Source organism: Zalophus californianus, chromosome 7 (genome assembly GCF_009762305.2).
Source record: "Zalophus californianus isolate mZalCal1 chromosome 7, mZalCal1.pri.v2, whole genome shotgun sequence".
NCBI lineage: Eukaryota > Metazoa > Chordata > Mammalia > Carnivora > Otariidae > Zalophus > Zalophus californianus.
In genome coordinates, this window is record NC_045601.1 from 28,202,573 (window position 1) to 28,219,794 (window position 17,222).

The 17,222-nt window shown below is 43.6% G+C and overlaps 1 protein-coding gene across 5 annotated transcripts in view; it reads left to right on the plus strand.

Moving 5' to 3' along the window:
* The first annotated feature begins 529 nt into the window (after positions 1 to 529).
* MAP3K5 (mitogen-activated protein kinase kinase kinase 5) overlaps positions 530 to 17,222 on the plus strand; it is a 193,729-nt gene continuing 177,036 nt past the window's right edge. For 4 of the 5 annotated variants that reach the window (XR_003521544.1, XM_027602931.1, XM_027602932.1 and 1 more), the window contains exon 1: positions 983 to 1,534. Coding sequence is in view for 4 of the 5 variants with exons in the window: in XM_027602931.1 (XP_027458732.1) it covers positions 1,111 to 1,534 (424 nt within the window). In the remaining variant the exon portion in view is untranslated. Of the gene's footprint in view, positions 1,535 to 17,222 lie in introns of all 5 variants that reach the window. The other variant, XM_027602930.1, reaches the window with a different exon arrangement.

Sequence of the window (17,222 nt, forward strand, 5' to 3'; positions counted from 1 at the left end):
CTCCCCGCGCAGCCCCAGCGCTTCGGCCCCGCTCTGTACCGGACCACGCTCAGGGCGAGTCCGGCAGGCGCCGGAGGGGGGCGCCCTGGCCGCGGGGACCGCTGTAAAAGCCTCCCGGATAGCTCCCAAGCCCCGAGCGTTCTCAGGAGAGACTTCTTTTGCGCCAAGCTGCGGTCGCGTGCGCTTCGGACTTTGGCTGACTCCGCGTCTTCTTAGGTGGGGGCCCGGTGGGTGACGGCGGAGAACCCCGGCCCCGCGCCGCGCTCGGGGCCCAGCCGAAGTCCGGGAGCAGCGGCGCGGTCGGTTTCGTCGGGCTGGCGCTTCCCAGCAGGGCCCTCCCTGGGGGCGGGCCCTGAGTCTCGGTGCCGCGACGAGTGGGCGGCCGAAGCCGGTGGCCCACAGGGCGAGCGGCTGAGAGGAGCGTCGAGACTCCAGCGGCGAGGCTGGCGCTGGGACTAAGCGGCCGCGGCGCGCTCCGGCGAGAAACGAGGCCAGGGGAGGAGGAGGAGGAAACAGAGCCGATGAAGGGGAGCTGCCGCCGAGGAGGGAGGCGGGTCCTTTCGGTTGCGGCTGCTGCTGTTCCCGGACGTAGCCCGGGGAGCCTGCCCGCCCGAGAGGTGCTGGCCAGGTAGCTCCCCACCCAGCGGGCACCCTCTCCGAGCACTCCCAGCTCCCGGCACGGAAGGAGCCGGGGCCGCGCTCCGGGTGGCCAGGGCGCACGGCACCTCGAGCGCGGCGCCCTTGAGCTGCACGGCGGCGCAGGTTTGCGAGCTGACTTGTCTGCGGGCCGAGAGAAGGAAGCGCTGTCCCTTCCCGCTCAACCTGGCGTCCCCACCCCTTGTACTCTACACCCTGCCTCGGACGAGCGGCGCGGCCACGGAGGCGCCGAAGAGGGGCGAGCCACCGCCGAGCAGCGGCGTCCCTTCGGGGGAGAGAGCGCCGGAGAGGAGGCGGCGGCGCGGCGCGGAGGGCGCGACGCGCGATGGCAGCTGCTTAGCCCGGCGCGCGCGGAGCAGCCCCGAGCTGTGGCTGGCCAGACGGTGCGGCTGGGCGGGGGACGCCCCTGCCCCCGCCGCCGCCGCCGCCGCCGCTGCAGCCCGGCCGGGAGAGATGAGCGCCGAAGCGGGCGAGGGCATCACTTTCTCGGTGCCACCCTTCGCCGAGGGCGGCAGCTGCCGGAGGGGAGGAGCGGCGGTGGCGGCCGAGGACGAGGAGAGCCAGCTACCGCCGCCGCCGCCGGGCAGCTTCTGGAACGTAGAGACTGCTGCAGCCCCTGGCACCGGTTGTCCCGCTGCCACCTCTGGGAGCAGCGCCACCCGGTGCCGGGGCAACTCTAGTAGCGGAGGCGGCCGACGGACCACGGTGGCATATGTGATCAACGAAGCGAGCCAGGGGCAGCTGGTGGTGGCCGAGAGCGAGGCCCTGCAGAGCCTGCGGGAGGCGTGCGAGACGGTGGGCGCCACACTGGAGACCCTGCATTTTGGTAAACTGGACTTTGGGGAAACCACCGTGCTGGACCGTTTTTACAATGCAGGTGCGTGTGCGACCCCGTCCCGATCCTCCACGGTCAGGGGCCACGTTTCCCCTGGCCGCCGCGGGGTGGGGGGGGGGGGGGTGTTTTTCTAGGCAGCAAGCATGCTTCCTACTTACTTCTTGCCCCACCTTAGGGGCAGCGAGCGGCGCTGCGTGACTGCGCCTGGCGTTCGCTGATCCTGGGGAAGAGTGGGTGCTGATGCGAGATCCTGTGTGTATTTGTGCTGGACCGACTGACTCACCCACCGGCCCGCACTGGAGCCATGGGTCCGTATAAAGAACTTTTCAGTTCTTCAGCAGTGCGAGATAGTGCCCCAATCAGCCTTTGTCCATTTGGTGTCTTGGTTTCCCTTCTGTTAGGTTTGTCCCATATTTTCCTTCTATATATACCTGTGACTGAGATGACGCCCTCATTTTTTTCTCTGTGTAGTTTTGGGAGTACAGGAACCACGCAGCCCGCTGCTGGCAGAGTAGATCTATACGAATTTGCATGCTGTGTCGTGATCTTCCCAAGTCATTTTACTTAAACATGTTTAGTGGCTTGGATGTCCCAGCCTTACCGTTTTGAACTTCCATCCAATAACTTCCAAAAGCAATAACCTTGTCGCTTGCACTAGACTTATGTGGTATCTTTGTAAGGATTTTGGTGGGAGAACCGGGGTCTGTTTTTTATTACCCCATATACCATGATAGGCTGGAAAGTACATAATTTAACATTGTTTAAAATGCTATTTGCTGTTTTAATAATTAAGATTAGTTTGGCTATTTAAAGTGATTGCTAGCATAATCCATAAAAAAATGTATCTTTTCAACCTATCGGCGGATTTCAGAAAGTGTCATTGCAGTTCTAGTGACTGAGGCAATTAGTATCTGTTTGCCAATGTTAGCTATAATAACATGCTCTTGAAATTAACCTTAAGTAGCCTGTACAACCAAATATGAGAATATATACATATTTATTTTTGTAAGTGTGGGTGGAAAATTTGATTTAATGGTGGTTTCAAACAACAAGGTTCTTGCATTTGTGATCACATAAAAGATTTTATATTCCAGTCTTGCCTTCAGTTCTGATTCTCTTCAGTCTCTTCAAAACACCTGAAGTAGGCTTATGTCAGCGTTGGAATTCGGCCAAAGCTGAATATTTTAAGAACAAGAAGAACTTCATGTTAAGGAAGCCAGACTAAATAAACTAGGGCTCTCTGGTGCTGGTATTCTTTACAGTCTTGGTCTTCATAACTGAACATGAGTATCATGTATTATAGCTTATTTTTTTGTGTGGCTTGGTATAAGGATTGCATAAATGTAACTTTTTGAAAAATTATAGCACTCTTATTTTGGGATTATATTTTGGAAGAAGCTTCAAGCTTCAAAGAACTGAAAGATATGTGAGGAAAACACTCAAGCAAATACTGAGCCTATTTTTATTGCTCTGATAGATTCCGTATTTTTTATAAGACTCTATAAAAAACATCTTAAACTCTAAGCTAATTTGAAAGAAAGTTTCCTAACAAGGCTCACTTAGTGTTTATTCTCCAAATAACTGTGTGTGGGAAAGGGAGAGAGGAAGATGACAAGGAAACTGACGTTTGAACTGTATCTTTAATCCCCCAAACGAGTCTGTGAAAGAAGGACTTAACTCTTCTTCTTAGATGAGAAAACCAAGGGCTCCATAACTGGCCTGGACTTATAGGTAGTAACTAACTGGTCAATGCAGGGTTCCGCTCAGGTGGCTGACCCTAAAAGGTCATCTTTGCCCTTGCTGCCTCCATTCAGCTGGGCTGATTTACTCTGCGTCAAGGGAAGCTCTCTATCTTGGAATCGTGATGGAGAGCTGGCGGGGACCTCGGGAGCCACTGAGGTGCAGTGGGGAGGACGCTCTGGGAAGACCTATGTGACTGAGCCAGCTCTGTCCCATCTACTGCTTCATTCAAGCCGGGCAGGCCCCAGCTTAAGCCCTGCTTATGCGCGTGACGTGAACTCTGAGCCCTGTCATTCAGCGTGAAGATGTGACCGAGTGAAGATGGTATCAGTTTGTCCAAACCCTTTGTTTTTCCCCACTGAGGGCTGCTGAGTTTGATGGTAGTAAAACTTTTTTTTTTTTTTCTAATTTCTGAGAGAGCGCTTGCTTCTCCTCCACCAGGGATAGATTTTTCTGGCCCTGGAAGGGCCAGATGGTAAATATTTCAGACTTTGCAGGAGGTCCCTCTCGCGGCTCCTCAGCTCTCTGCGCTGTTAACGATAGCAGCCACAACAGTCCCTCAACAAGTATGTGATTGTGGCTGTATTCCAGTAAAACTTTATTAATGGACACTGAAATTTGCATTTCAAATTCCTTCGAATATTTTTCAACCATTTAAAAATGTAAGACCATGCTTAGTTTTGCAAGCTATACAAAAACAGGCCTGGTGAGATTTTTGGCCCCTGGGCCATGTTCTCTTTTGTTCTGCATTCACTCCCTCCGTGGGAAAGTTGAATCACTATGATATACAGGGAAGAACATTGGCCCCGCAAGTTAGATCTGAATTTTCATCCTGGCTCTGCTCTGAACCACGTCACAGTAAGCAAAGTCCTTCATCTCCTCCAAGGGCTATGAACTTGACCAGGGGCCGAAGTGTCGGGGGAAATTGAACTAAATTTCTAAGACTCCCTCATTGAACTCTGTGAGTTTGCAAAGGTAGGGCAGCATGGTAGGCTGGGACAGAGCATCAGAACAAGAGTGTCAAGATCTGGATTCTGGTCTTTGGTTCTTGGCTAATTTGGAGCAAGTCATTTAAAATCTCAGAAGAGTGGGAAAGCTTGGAATAATTGGTCTCTGAAATTCTCTCCAGCTCTCAAATTCTGCACTTTAAAATTACATGAATATAAAATGAATTATTTCCATTCCTTGAGGTGAATGAACTGCTTTTTTATATCATGTTCTTGGCCCCTCAAGGAGTTCAGGGTTAGTGGGTAGGACAGGTATAAAGCCCACCTGCGCTGCAGCCTCTGTGAAGGTCCGTACAAAACGCCTGGGTTCCCAGGAAACAGACTCTAGAATCAGACTGGGGGTAGGGCGGGTTCAGAGGTGACAGCTAAACTGGGGTGCACGGATGAGCAAGGACTACTTGGAATAGCTCAGTTTATTGGAATGGACAATGACTTAAAGCTTGGTTGCATTTTTACTAGCTTCCCCTATCTGTGTGTCCTGGACCCTTTCTAAAGAATAGATTGCAGTTAAAGGTTTTCCCTATTTGATTACTGTTTAACTGTAATCTAGTTTGTTCTTTGACTACACTTGTCATTCTCTCTTTCATTTCTGTTCTGAGAGGAAACTAATGTTCTGTCAAAGCTTTTGTGAAAATTCATTATGTTTACGTGTATAAGACTATCCCTCAGAGATGGCAAATGGCAAGCTAACAATGCGCCTTCCCAGCACCCTGCATTGTAGGCAGTAAATTTCTATAACAGCAAAGAGATGTCAGTGATAACAGACATTAGTGATACAGAGCTACTCCATTCAGGTAGACAGATCCAACCGGCAGCGTCTTAAAAAAAACACAGATCTCTTTAATGAGCATCAGTTCTGTGAAGTATAGCTAGAGTAGGCTTTATTGCCCCCCCCATTTTGCTTATAAGGAAATTGAACCATAAAGAGATTATATTCATTCATTCAGGTGAAGTGACTGAAGGTTACTGCATGGAACCAGGAGCGTACTTTTCTTCAGAAGCAGTATTATAGATGATGGTGACATTCTGAGACTAGCCTGTGAGAAGCCTTGTTAACTCCGGGTACTTGAAGTATGGAGCCCACTCACCACTTTAAACATTCAGGAAACTTGTGTTCCTAAGACTGGAAACTGGGGCTTTGAACACATTTCTCCTTATGTTCGAATCTGTAACTTCTGCTTTCATCTAGTTTCTGGTAACATCTGGCCAAACGTTACCTTAGCATCACTTTGGGTGGGTGAGGATGACTGGAGGTGATGTGGTGAGGTAAGGTACACAGGAAGGATGGGAAGGCTACAGGGGGGGGAGGGAGGCTGGGCAGGGGAGAAGAAGGATGCCTGGTGATACTCAGTGCTGGGTGCTGGGTGATGCCAGTGCTCAGTACTTGATGATGTTCAGTGCTGGGTACTTGGTGACTGGATCAGAGGAAGCGGTGCCAGCCGGGGATCCATTAACACTTTCACCTCTTTCGGACTTCTTCCCCTCCTGACCTTCTATTTATGGCCCTCCACTTCCTGTTGATGGAAGAGCCAGGGACATCACTCGGCTCAAGGCCACTCCACCCGCTCTAGTGGGCACGGGATTAGATGGGCTGCCTGCTTCCCCTACCCTCCCAACCATTACATGTACCAGAGACTTTCTCCAAGCCAGGCTCCCTGCAGATGGCAGCCTGGTCCTCAGCCCTTCACCTTGTAGCAACAGTGGGTAACAGGAAGGAAACACATGCTGGTTGAGCATCTCATCTCTATTATGTTCCTGCTTGGCTTGGGCTTGGGATGAAAGTCGCTCATGTAGGCCTTGTCACTGGTGAGGCATCTGAACTTTCTGATGGCATCTGAGCCTCCTTTGGTTCTACTGGCTCCCAGCATAGCTCCTTGGGACTTCCAATCTTATTTGATAAAAAGCAAAACAAACGCAACCTTTGTCCCTTGTCTATCCCTGACAGGTTCTTGAAAGTCTTCTAGCCCACTTCTGCATTTTCTACTTTTACATCCAGGGAAGCTTTTGTTATATATTGTCTCATATATTTGAGGGAGCGGGTGAAATCTGTATTTCATAAATAGTGGTTCCTATGGACCAGTTACAAAAAATTAGAAGACTGACATGTGTTTGTCAACCTTTCATTTTTCCAAATAAGGCTATTGAAGAGAGAAAGAGAACTCAACAACCAGCCACCTACCGCCATGATCTCTTAAAAAGAAAAGCCATTTTTACGTTCAGTTAGGGAAGGCATAACATTAGAATAAAGGATAGCTCTTTGCATACAGTAAATGTATGGGAAAACTCGGTATTATTCTGTTTTCCCCCATTTCACTTATCTCACCAATCAGCAGAGCAATGGAGCAACGTGCTGAGAACCTCTGATATACACTACCTTGTAGTCCCTTCATATCTTTCATCACTGCTTCTTTGCACAAGTAACAGACCTCAGCAAAATTATCCAAAGAGTAAAGAGAGACAAACTCATAAGGAAGAACTCTGGTTAGGAAGGTATTTAAAAAAAAAAAAATCCGAAAACAATGAAGCATGGATCACTACATCAAAAACTAATGATGTGTTGTATGATGACTAACACAACATAATAAAATAAAATTAAAAAAAAATCCCTGTGGTGTCCCACACATGGTTGTTCTCTGGGCTTTTAACTTTTTGCTGGTGCACCATTGGGGCAACTGCTGCCCACTGCCTGTGAACGCAGAGCACTGGGCTTCCTCTTGGTTTTGTTGTTGTTGTTGTTGTTGTTTTGGATAACTGGTCAATCGAAGCAAAATTATAATGTTCCAAAAGGAACTTTACTAGAAAACTGGAAAAAAGTAAAACAAAAAGGAAAATTCCAAAGCACACAAATAAGTTTTTTAGAGCACCCACTTCTTACCCCAAATTGTCAACCGCATATTGTCATGACTGCCCCCTGCTTTCCAGATTCTTGGGATCCTGATTTCTTTCCTCAACTTGGTCACTCTGGTCAGCTTGGAACATCCATCAGCTGGTAGTTCGAGTGGGTTCCACTTCCTCGTGAAGCCTAATTATAAGTGCACATTTGTGGCCTTGGCTCACCTGTGGCTTTGGCGGGTGCCAGGCTTCTGGGAGTTTTCTGCTGCGGGTCAGTTCCCCTCTGGTGGCTACAGGGACTGTCCCCTGCTTCCTGTTTCAGAGGCCTTGTTAGAGGCCCGTGCAGTTCCTGTTTCTGGTTTGCAGGATAAAATTGGTTCACAGCTTCTTTGTGGAGCAATGGGGGATTGACAAGTGCAAAGCCCAGTGAATGTGCCAGTCTCCACCAACAGGTACCAACTGTTTCTGCTTTTCAAGTAGTTGCCCCAAGTGTTCTCTTCAAACACCACCCACTCTGCGTGGGGCAAGATGAAAGTTGAGAATGTGGTAAATGAGGCAGGGTGGGCAGTGTTGTGGGAACCTACAGCTCTGTGGATTGCAGGAAGAAACCCAGAACCCACAGCCTTGAGAAGGGTGTGTCTTGAAAACAGCCTCACTGTTCATAGTTTGGATATAAGTAAATGGGGAAACTGGCTTTAGTTAAGAAAGATACCGTTATTTTCAGGGAGCAAAATTGAATTAGCCAATTTTATTAGCAGCATATAAAAACAAAAACGGAAAGCAAAGCAAAATTATAAAAATTAAAAAAAAATCCACTGGTGATTCTAATACATTGGTTTCCTTAGTTACTTTAATATATTAGCATTTTTCATCTCTGGTTGGAGATGTTGGTTAAAGAAACTGATCAAAAGATGTGCCAGATCATTGGAGAAGGAAGAAGGTTCGAGACAAGGCTGATTTTTAAGGTCTTACCTAATTATTCCAAAAAATTTAAAAAGTGAGTATTTGCATCTTAGGTGAGTTTTATTTTGTAGTGTTTTTTTTTTTTCCCCAAAAGAAAACAAAAATTAAGAGGGACATAATCCAGGCTACATCTTAGTAATTTTCTTAGGGGAGACAGAAAGGAGGAGAGAACATTTAAATGTTAACAGCATCTCCTACTGAAAATCACAGCTGAGCATATCTGTGGAACTTAAATGCCACAGGTTGCACAAGGAACAGTAAACATTCCGTTACAAGCAAACATTTTCTATTACAGTAGGTAATCAACAATGAGGAAAGCAGTTGCCTTTGGTAAATGATTCATACAGGAAGGAAGTTATATTCCTTTGTATAGCAAGTCTCTTAAAATGATTGTGACTAATTATATCAGTATTCTCCAACACTTTTGGTGGCTTCTAAGAACTCTTAAGAAACATGGGGGAGGGCTACCCTATTGAATATCAGTGAATTTCAGGCCACATGTTCATTGACTCCAGATCATGTCAAACCAAGTATTTGCCTAAGCCAAAGAATTCATTCTCCTTTAAAAATCTTGGTTACCCCTATTTCTTATGAAAAAAAAAATCATCCAGGGATAAGGAGTCAACACAGACTATTGCATGTCAAGTACCTCTTCCTGTCACATTTAATTTTTCTAATATGTTGATTGTGACAAATATCAGCTTGTAGCCAAGCCAGCCAGCAGAAGCAGTGTGATTCCTAATGCACAGAGGCCATGCTTTTATAACTCCAGCTAGGTATTGCCCACTTTATAGTTTGGTTATGTTGGGGTACAAGTGATTTTATTTGGCTAGATCAGAATGATAATATAAACATATGTTGTCCTGTGCAGTGTCATCCTCTTTTGATCATCTTACTAGCTCTATAGAATAAATCAACATGGCCAAGTAAGTACCTGGATGTTGCAGTTGAGGCAGCACCTCGTTGGAGAGGGTCTGTGATTTGGCCAGAATAAATCACATGGTTGAGTAGGAGCCAAAGTCGGGTCTTGTGACTTCCAAATTGAGGTGGTTTTTCCACTGTGCCATGCATTCCTCCTGCAGTGGAGAGCATTTCCAAGCACATTTGCTATTGAAGAGGATCGGTGCTAACATCTTGGTCCATGGTGGTAGGATTATTATGGGGAAGAGTCATGGGAGTGAGATATAACTGCTGGACACCTCTTGCTAACAAATTTCACTGACTTCTTGTTAATAATCTTATAAAATAACCCATCAGAAAGCTGCTTTTGACATCTCTTTATCAGTACAGCCTGGGCTGAGTCCTGGTTGCCAGTTGCTTGGGCTGGAGCTATCAATTGGGCTTCCTCCAGGTAACTGTGAGGCTGTTTTCTGGGCATGGTTCATCAGAGGGACTTGCCAAGTGTAGACCAAAACAAGCCTTTCTCTTGAGGGAACCCGAGAGCTGGGTTTACAACATAGCCTGGGACAGTTTCTTTCCTTGGTTCCCTGCGAAGTTCAGCCTCCTGAATCTGAGTCACTTTCCCCTAATGTTAGAGCAGATATTCTCGGTAATTCAATTCCGTGAACATTTATCAGTTGCCTTTAATGAGCCTCTTACTATGATGGATGCGCTGAAGAATCATGGAAGAGAAGCAGGTGTAAGTCTGCAGGAGAATAGAAGCTTATCACACGTATTTGTTTCCGTGGGAAAAAGTGATGCTAAGGAAGAAGTCAGGAGGAGCTGCCTGTACTCCCGTTCCTTCCCACCCAACTAGTTCTTTCTAAAAATAGTTCTGTACCTTGTTTTCTGGTTTTTCATTTGTATCCTTTATAATAAACCTGTAATAGTAAGTAGAAAAAAATACTTCTAAAAATGAAGCAATGAAACATTTCAGTCATAAGGAAAGTACATAAATAGTTTACAACACTCATTCATTCACTACCTAAATACAGTAGCTGTTAAACATTTTGACATTTGTTTCACTTCTCTGTCCCTTTTAGAGAAATAAATCAGTCTGGACAAAACTAAAAACCCCTTTCTGCCACATCAGTTGACCTTGCTAGGAAGAGTGCTTCCTTTACCAGAAGTGCTAAATTGTAATTTTCAAAAATCTGAAATCCGGGCTTTCTGCAAATATATGTCCAATATTTAATTAACTCATTATTTAATGAGAAAACCAGTAAGGTATTCGAATCAGTTAAAGGAGAATTTGAAGAGCAGATATTATACACACATACAGTCAGGAATGCTGGAATGAACTTGCTGATAGATAGGAAACTGACCAATGTTCCGTAAGGCAAATCTGTGAGTGTAAATGTTGGAGTGTTCTTTTCTATGGGATAGAAATCAGTTGTATCTCTACTGAACAATAATCACTTGTATTGCTGGGGACAAGAATTATTTGCATTGCTATTGGTTCTGCACAACTTAACGTTTATCCCAATAGCCTTTTAAAATGGACTCCTGCCTCACAGGACAAATCAGAAGTGCACATCCTTTTAAAATCAGGTAGTTCCCACAGGATGTGCTGCACAAAGCCAGCCCTCTACTGAAAGCATACCTAGTATTCTCTTTTACCCATTTCCAAGTCCTCAACAACTTCTCTTCACGGAAGGCTGGTCGTTCTCAGCAGGCTCTATGCCAGTGGTCTCCTCAAGTAGTCTTACCCAACCTGACTTAGAAGGGCCTGTGTCTTCTTTTCTCAGCTGCTCTGCTATCTGAAGCAGCGATTGCCCCTAAGAAGGTCCCAGAATCCCCCTTTTAAGCCAGGGCTCCTGATCGTAGTTGTTTCAAGTCAGGAAACATAAAAGTTGGATATTAGGGTACTGGTCACCTAGGTTTGGGATGTGATAAGAGGTATAAACCCTGTGGCCAGAACCAAGTCTGAAATACACCAGCGTGATGCTTGCAGTGTCTGCAAATCCAGTCTCCTTCTATTAGGAAATCAACATCATTACTCATGGGAACTTAAGTAATCCAGACCGCTCCAAATAGGTTTAGTTTTTGGAGGACAGAAAGTCCTTGTCATATTTTAGAGGGCTAGCAAAAGGCTGTAAAATTCCACATGCCAGATATCTTACTCTGGTCTTGTAATTTAAGGCGTCATACCCGAATAGGCATCATGCATTACGGTGCACTGGGTCTCTGTGCCAGTCACCATATATCTGATTATTTTCAATCTCTGTAACCCTTTTATGAGTTAAATAGCATCAGGGGATCGATTTTATATACGGGGAAACTGAGACCCTGCAAGGATTATCAACTTTCCCAGTGTCACATGCCACTGAGGGGCAGAGCCAAGTTTTGAACCTGAGACTGATTCCAGCGTCTATTCATTTATAACTCTGCTCTCCTGTCCCACAGAAGTAAACTATTTGAAAACATTTAAATTATTAATCCCATGATTACAGTCTTCTCATCAGTAATCATTTGTTGACTACTTAAAATCTGCAAGATTTCTTTCTAAGGTCTGTAAAAAATTAGGTTAAAAGAACACAATTTCTGCCTTTTATGATCTTACAGTCTACCCACTAAATTCAACAATTTAATGAATAATTATTGGGAGCCCACCAGCTGCACAGTGGTGCTCTAAGTAGTAAATAAGGGAAAAATCCAAGAGGACTTCATAATGTGGGTGATTTCACTGAACAGTATACATGAGAACAATGTTTATTACTACTATAATATGTGTGGGAATGCATTGAAAATAAAAATCTTACACAGCTGTAAACTGAGTTAGGCTCCCTACTTTATTTTTATATGAAATCGGTATCATACTGAAAATTACAGATTTTATTAAACACCTTTAAGATCTTTTGTAAATATTGGTAAAATCTCATTAAATTTAATTCCAAGGGAGTATTAGAATTCTTTAGTGAAGAAGAATTTTTTTTATACTGACTCTACGGAAGCAAGCCGACTTATCATCGCCTAAGACTTGGAGCCTTTTTTCTTATATATTGTTTTTCCAGTAGTGGAATTTGATCTGTATTTAAATTCTCCTTGTATTAGTCTTTTTATTTTGTGAAAAAAAATGTAGGCTGTTTTAGATAATTGAAATATGCCAAAAACATAATTTCAACTTCGTATTCTTTAGGCCTATAGTTGATAATAAAATTGTATTACTTGCTTGTTGATGATGCCTGGAGTATATGGTGCTTGGTTGACAGAAAATAGTCAACCTGAATGCCAAGTTATTGAATGACTGGGCCAGAATGAGGATAATAAACAAAATTCATTTAGATAATAAAAGCGGATATGTATTGGATACACTGTTGATACAGAACCATATCTGTATTATGGTATATATACGAATGACTAAGGTTAAAATCCGGGCTACCTTTGAAGATTCTAAACAATATTTTTGAATTAATACTTTATATAACTTTTCTAATTATTTGTGAGCTGCATTCATACAGTTGATACATGTTAGTTCTACCAAGACAACCATTCCTAGATTTTTAGGAATTGGGTCTTGGGATTCTAGCTTTGGTTGATTGAGTGAAAATTCAGCTATTCAGGACTGGACAGTAGGATTTTAGTTTTTCAAAAGGAACTCCTGGACAGTTTCCCAGATACACTGGCCCAGTGCTTACTGTTTATATACAATCAGAGTTAAGAAAAGGTTTGTAGACCATCAACAGAGGTAGGGAATCTAGCTTTAACACTTTATGTATATGTATGTGTGTATTAGTAGTTGCAAAGCATGGTTGGGGTACAAGTTGCTTGGCTTGACCTAGTGAAATTAGAGAACAATGTGGTAGCGTACGCATGAGTTATGACAAGAATAATTGGCTTGACCTTTCTTGCCAAGCAACTTAGTACTGCCAATATTTTATGTGCTTAGCGTACACTGGCAGTTGGTAAATCTGAAATAAAATTGGAAAGGAAATGCTAGCTTAGACTTTTAACAAAACCTTAGACTCTTCTTTTCCTTTATAAAATCAGTAGTGTAGAAAATTCATTTAATCATTGAATGTGACACATGAGTGGGTTACCTAAGGACTGATACTGCTGTGTTTATTAAAATGTCAACCAGGAGATCTGCATTGTTTCCAAAGTCTGAAATTAAGGGTTGTCAGCATTGTGAAATCTTTGCATTCATTTATGCTTTTAACTTAACATTTAATTTCTAGGAATATTTTGTTAGTGTTTACTAGTCCATTTATCATGTATTCAAATGAGCGGCACAGTGCGAAGTGTTAATTTTGATTAATTTGTGTCACACTAAGGTATAAGTGACAAAAACTCATCCTTATCATAAACATAGTATGTTCACACTGTTCACTTTTTGGATTCTTTTGAAGAAATGAATTAGATGCAAAGATACATTAATTAAGAAGACAAATTGCAGGAGCATTTAAAAGCTGCTAACATGTAAATATTCATCAGGGTTCATTAATGACAGGGCTAGGGAATGGGTTTATGGGAAGTTTAAAAGTTCAGACAGGATCCTTCTGTTCTTGATTCTTTTGTTGAAGGCAACATTAAGGGAGGGAAAAGGCAGACAACTCCCAACAAGAATTTGTAGGTGATGAGCTTAAGTAACCTTCATGGAGTTTTATGACTGCGTTTATAATCGTCATTACCTATGGCTCATTTGTGCCCATTTATGAGATCTTTGAGAAGGTAAAACCTGGTTATCCTAAGAGTTACACTCTTCTACTTCAGCCAAATCTCTTTATACACTTAGAACTAGAATTAAGATATTGCTCTATCTCCCTGGTTTGCCTCCATCGTTGACACATGTCTTCACTGTTTGGTGAAATATAAGTAAGTAATGGGAAAGCACAGCCTCACACTTCCCAAAGCTGCATGGAGCTCAGGACTCTGCATTTGGTCAGATATGCATAAAGAAGCAGGTTTCATCTTGTTGAATATATAGTGAAAATTCTTCTTGATGGATAATCTTTTGATTATCCAGTCTCATAGCTCATTCTCATGACATAGTTCCATTCATTTTAACTCTGGAGAAGGCCAAGAAGGTCCAGATGCCATCCTCAGGTGGTTCCAGAAGCAAGAGAGCTGTTGCCACTGTGTTGTGACACTGGGAATTTTGAAGCAAAATTATACTATGATATTTATATGTTGTCATGCCTTGATTTTCTCAGACCACTGCTATGTAATAGACTTGGGCTCTCTTCTAAAAAATTATCATTAGGTATATTAGAATAAGTTTGCAGAGGCAGAGATAAGAAGCAACCATGATTTTTCTATTTTCAAATTCCACTTTTTTTTTTCTTGGTTTGTTCTCCTTGGTTTATTTCTCAGGGGAATAAGAACATGTTACCTAAACAGATGGCTGCGCCAGAGGATAAGCCACACTTAATTTGAGAAGATTTTCTGAGAGCATTAAAGGAGAAATAAGCTATGATTGGAGAGTCCAAGGCCTTAATCTGCTTTCAGTTTTCAGTTACCTGATCTAAATGCTGGAAGCTCAATTTAAGATCTGGACTGGCTTAGAAGCTTCTGATGATTTTATGACTAGTCTACAAGAATTACCTTTTCAAAACTTGTAACTGTCACCTTTAGCAATAGAAGGAGATATTGCCCAACTTCAAGGCCCAAATGTGTACCTGATATGGGGTCACCAGGGAAATTCCTTCCTGCACCCAGAATATTGTTTGGTTATTTGTGAGTTTAAGCTTAACATTCTTACTCATTTAAGCTAAGAATAATTATGGAACTATTATCCTTCTATTTGTTATTCTCCCTTTAAGATCCGCATAATTTTTTATTGCATGTTTATGTTGGTAGCACCTATTATCTCCTAAAATAACCTCTTTTTTTAAATTTTATTATGTTATGTTAATCACCATACATTACATCATTAGTTTTTGATGTAGTGTTCCATGATTCATTGTTTGCGTATAACACCCAGTGCTCCATTCAATACGTGCCCTCCTTGATACCCATCACCAGGCTAACCCATCCCCCCACCCCCCTCCCCTCTAGAACCCTCAGTTTGTTTCTCAGCGTCCACAGTCTTCTCATGATTCGTCTCCCCCTCTGATTTCCCCCCTTCATTTTTCCCTTCCACTATCTTTTTTTTTAACATATAATGTATTACTAAAATAACCTCTTAAGAGCTATTAAATAAGCCTCGATTTGCTTGAAGATGCAGTGTTCAATGCATACTTGATTCTTTGGGGGATGTTAAAAAAGGGTATTACTCCATGAATCTGCATCACATGTGAAATGACTAAGAAGGAACAACTGAAAAAGTCAAGTCCAGTGTTGTAGGATAATGAGAAATCCTTCGTTTGAAAGGTCTGACATAGAAGAAGCGGTTCCAGGATATTTAAGGGATTGTTAAAATGTAATTCCACATCTCTTTTCCCTGTCTGTCTTGTTTATCCTGTATCTCTAGGACCTAATATCATACTTGGCTCATAATAGGCACTTGATACATACTGATGGGTCGAATTAGGGAATATTGCACTTTCCCCTCCTCGTGTTTACTAATTGGTTTTGATGTCTGCCTTTCCTACTTAACTGTGAGTTAAGCTCCTCAATGGCAAAGATCACCTTTTATGGATCCTGACATGCCCCAGGTCTTCTGTGTCCATGCTTGACCTGTAGATGTGTGCTTGATCACACTTAATGCCGTCGTCGAATAGAATTCAATGAAATCAACTCTTCCCTCGGGGAACTCACAGTCTAGTGCAGGAGACCAGCCTATAACCATAGAGTAGGCTGTGCTGATCGCGATACCAGAGGTTTATAGAATGTGCTTGGAGAACACAAATGACAGGATTCTTCTGGGGAAGGAAGGGAGTGTGGAGGAGGCTGGCTAAGGCATTAAGGCCTTGGACAGGAGGTGACATTTGAATCAGGTATGAAGGGTAACAGTGAAACCACTTATTATGTGCCAGGCATTTTAAATTACAGGAGTGAGTCTTCGCCTAAGAAAGAGGTAGAACAAAAAGAGAGCCTATTATGGAACCAAAAAAAACACACCAGCATTAAAGATGGACGGAAGAAGGCACCAACTAGTGAGAAAGAGAAATGGTCAGGAGGTTGGGCAACAGGTCGGGGAGAGTTCCAAGAGGGAGAGAGAGAGAAAAAGAGAGTGAACTCCCTGAAAGTGGCCTGAAGAGGGCCTTCGGTTCAGTAAAGCGAACTGTTTCAGAGAAATAACTGAATGAGGTAGTTAGAATAACTACCTCATAACTTTTGTCAGAGCAGTTTTAAGAAAGCAGGTAGGTGCTGGTAGCTGTGAGGATAGCGTCTTGAGTGAACAGCGGGAGGCACATAATGAAGAGGATTATTTGAAGAAATGTGGTGGTCAGAGAAGCAGAACGAGAAGGCAGTCCTGCTCCCAGAAGAGGGCACCTGGGCCTGGGCCTGCTGTAGATATTTGTGCCTCAGAGACAGGCCACCGTCAGGAAGCCTTTGTGCTCTCAGATATTATTCATCATCGCTTCTGTGGGAACATGGAATACAAATTCCAAACCCCTTTCTTCCAGAAAGAACTTTCGGAGCACGGCCTTTTGTAAAGGTCCGTGTTTTCTCGCTAGCTGGAATTAGCTGAAAATAGACTTGCTTTTCCTTATTCTGTGACTTAGGCCAATTTGAATTCACAGTGATAGCACAGTGATAGCACTCGTGGGAGGGGTTCTTTACTGGTTGAACTCAGTTTACAGAAGTGTAGTAAAGGTGTTCCCTAAGCCAATGGCTAGGTCAGGCTAGGGAAGTCTCTCATTCGTCCGTCTCGAGGGGCCAGATTTCATGGGCTTTTGAAACTACAGAATAAGAACTGGGACCAACAGTGCTTTTATTGTTTTGTCAGCCACTTGAAACACTTCATTGCTTATAACACTGGCTACTTAGAAGTACAAATGTGCCTTTCTTAAAGGAGGCCTTTTTGCTGTGCACCATCTCCCTTTGTAAACTTCCAGTGGAAACACTTCTGAAAAAAAAACTCTTGGTTCCTTTTTAGGCTTTCCTCACCTTGGGTTCCAAACCACTCCCAAGAAGAGGACTGCTCTGAGCAGGTCACTAGAACAAACCTTGGGTTCATCTGAAGTTACTTTCCGTACCATACGTCTGTGTTCATTTGTACTCATTGTCCATTCCCAAAGAAGCTCCCTCCTCCTGAAAAGAATCTTATCTGAGGAGTTACTGTTGTTTTCCTGGCTTAACTTGAAATCACCTCCCCTGGGCCTTATCTTTTATACATCCTGCATACAGAGGGGAACACAGGA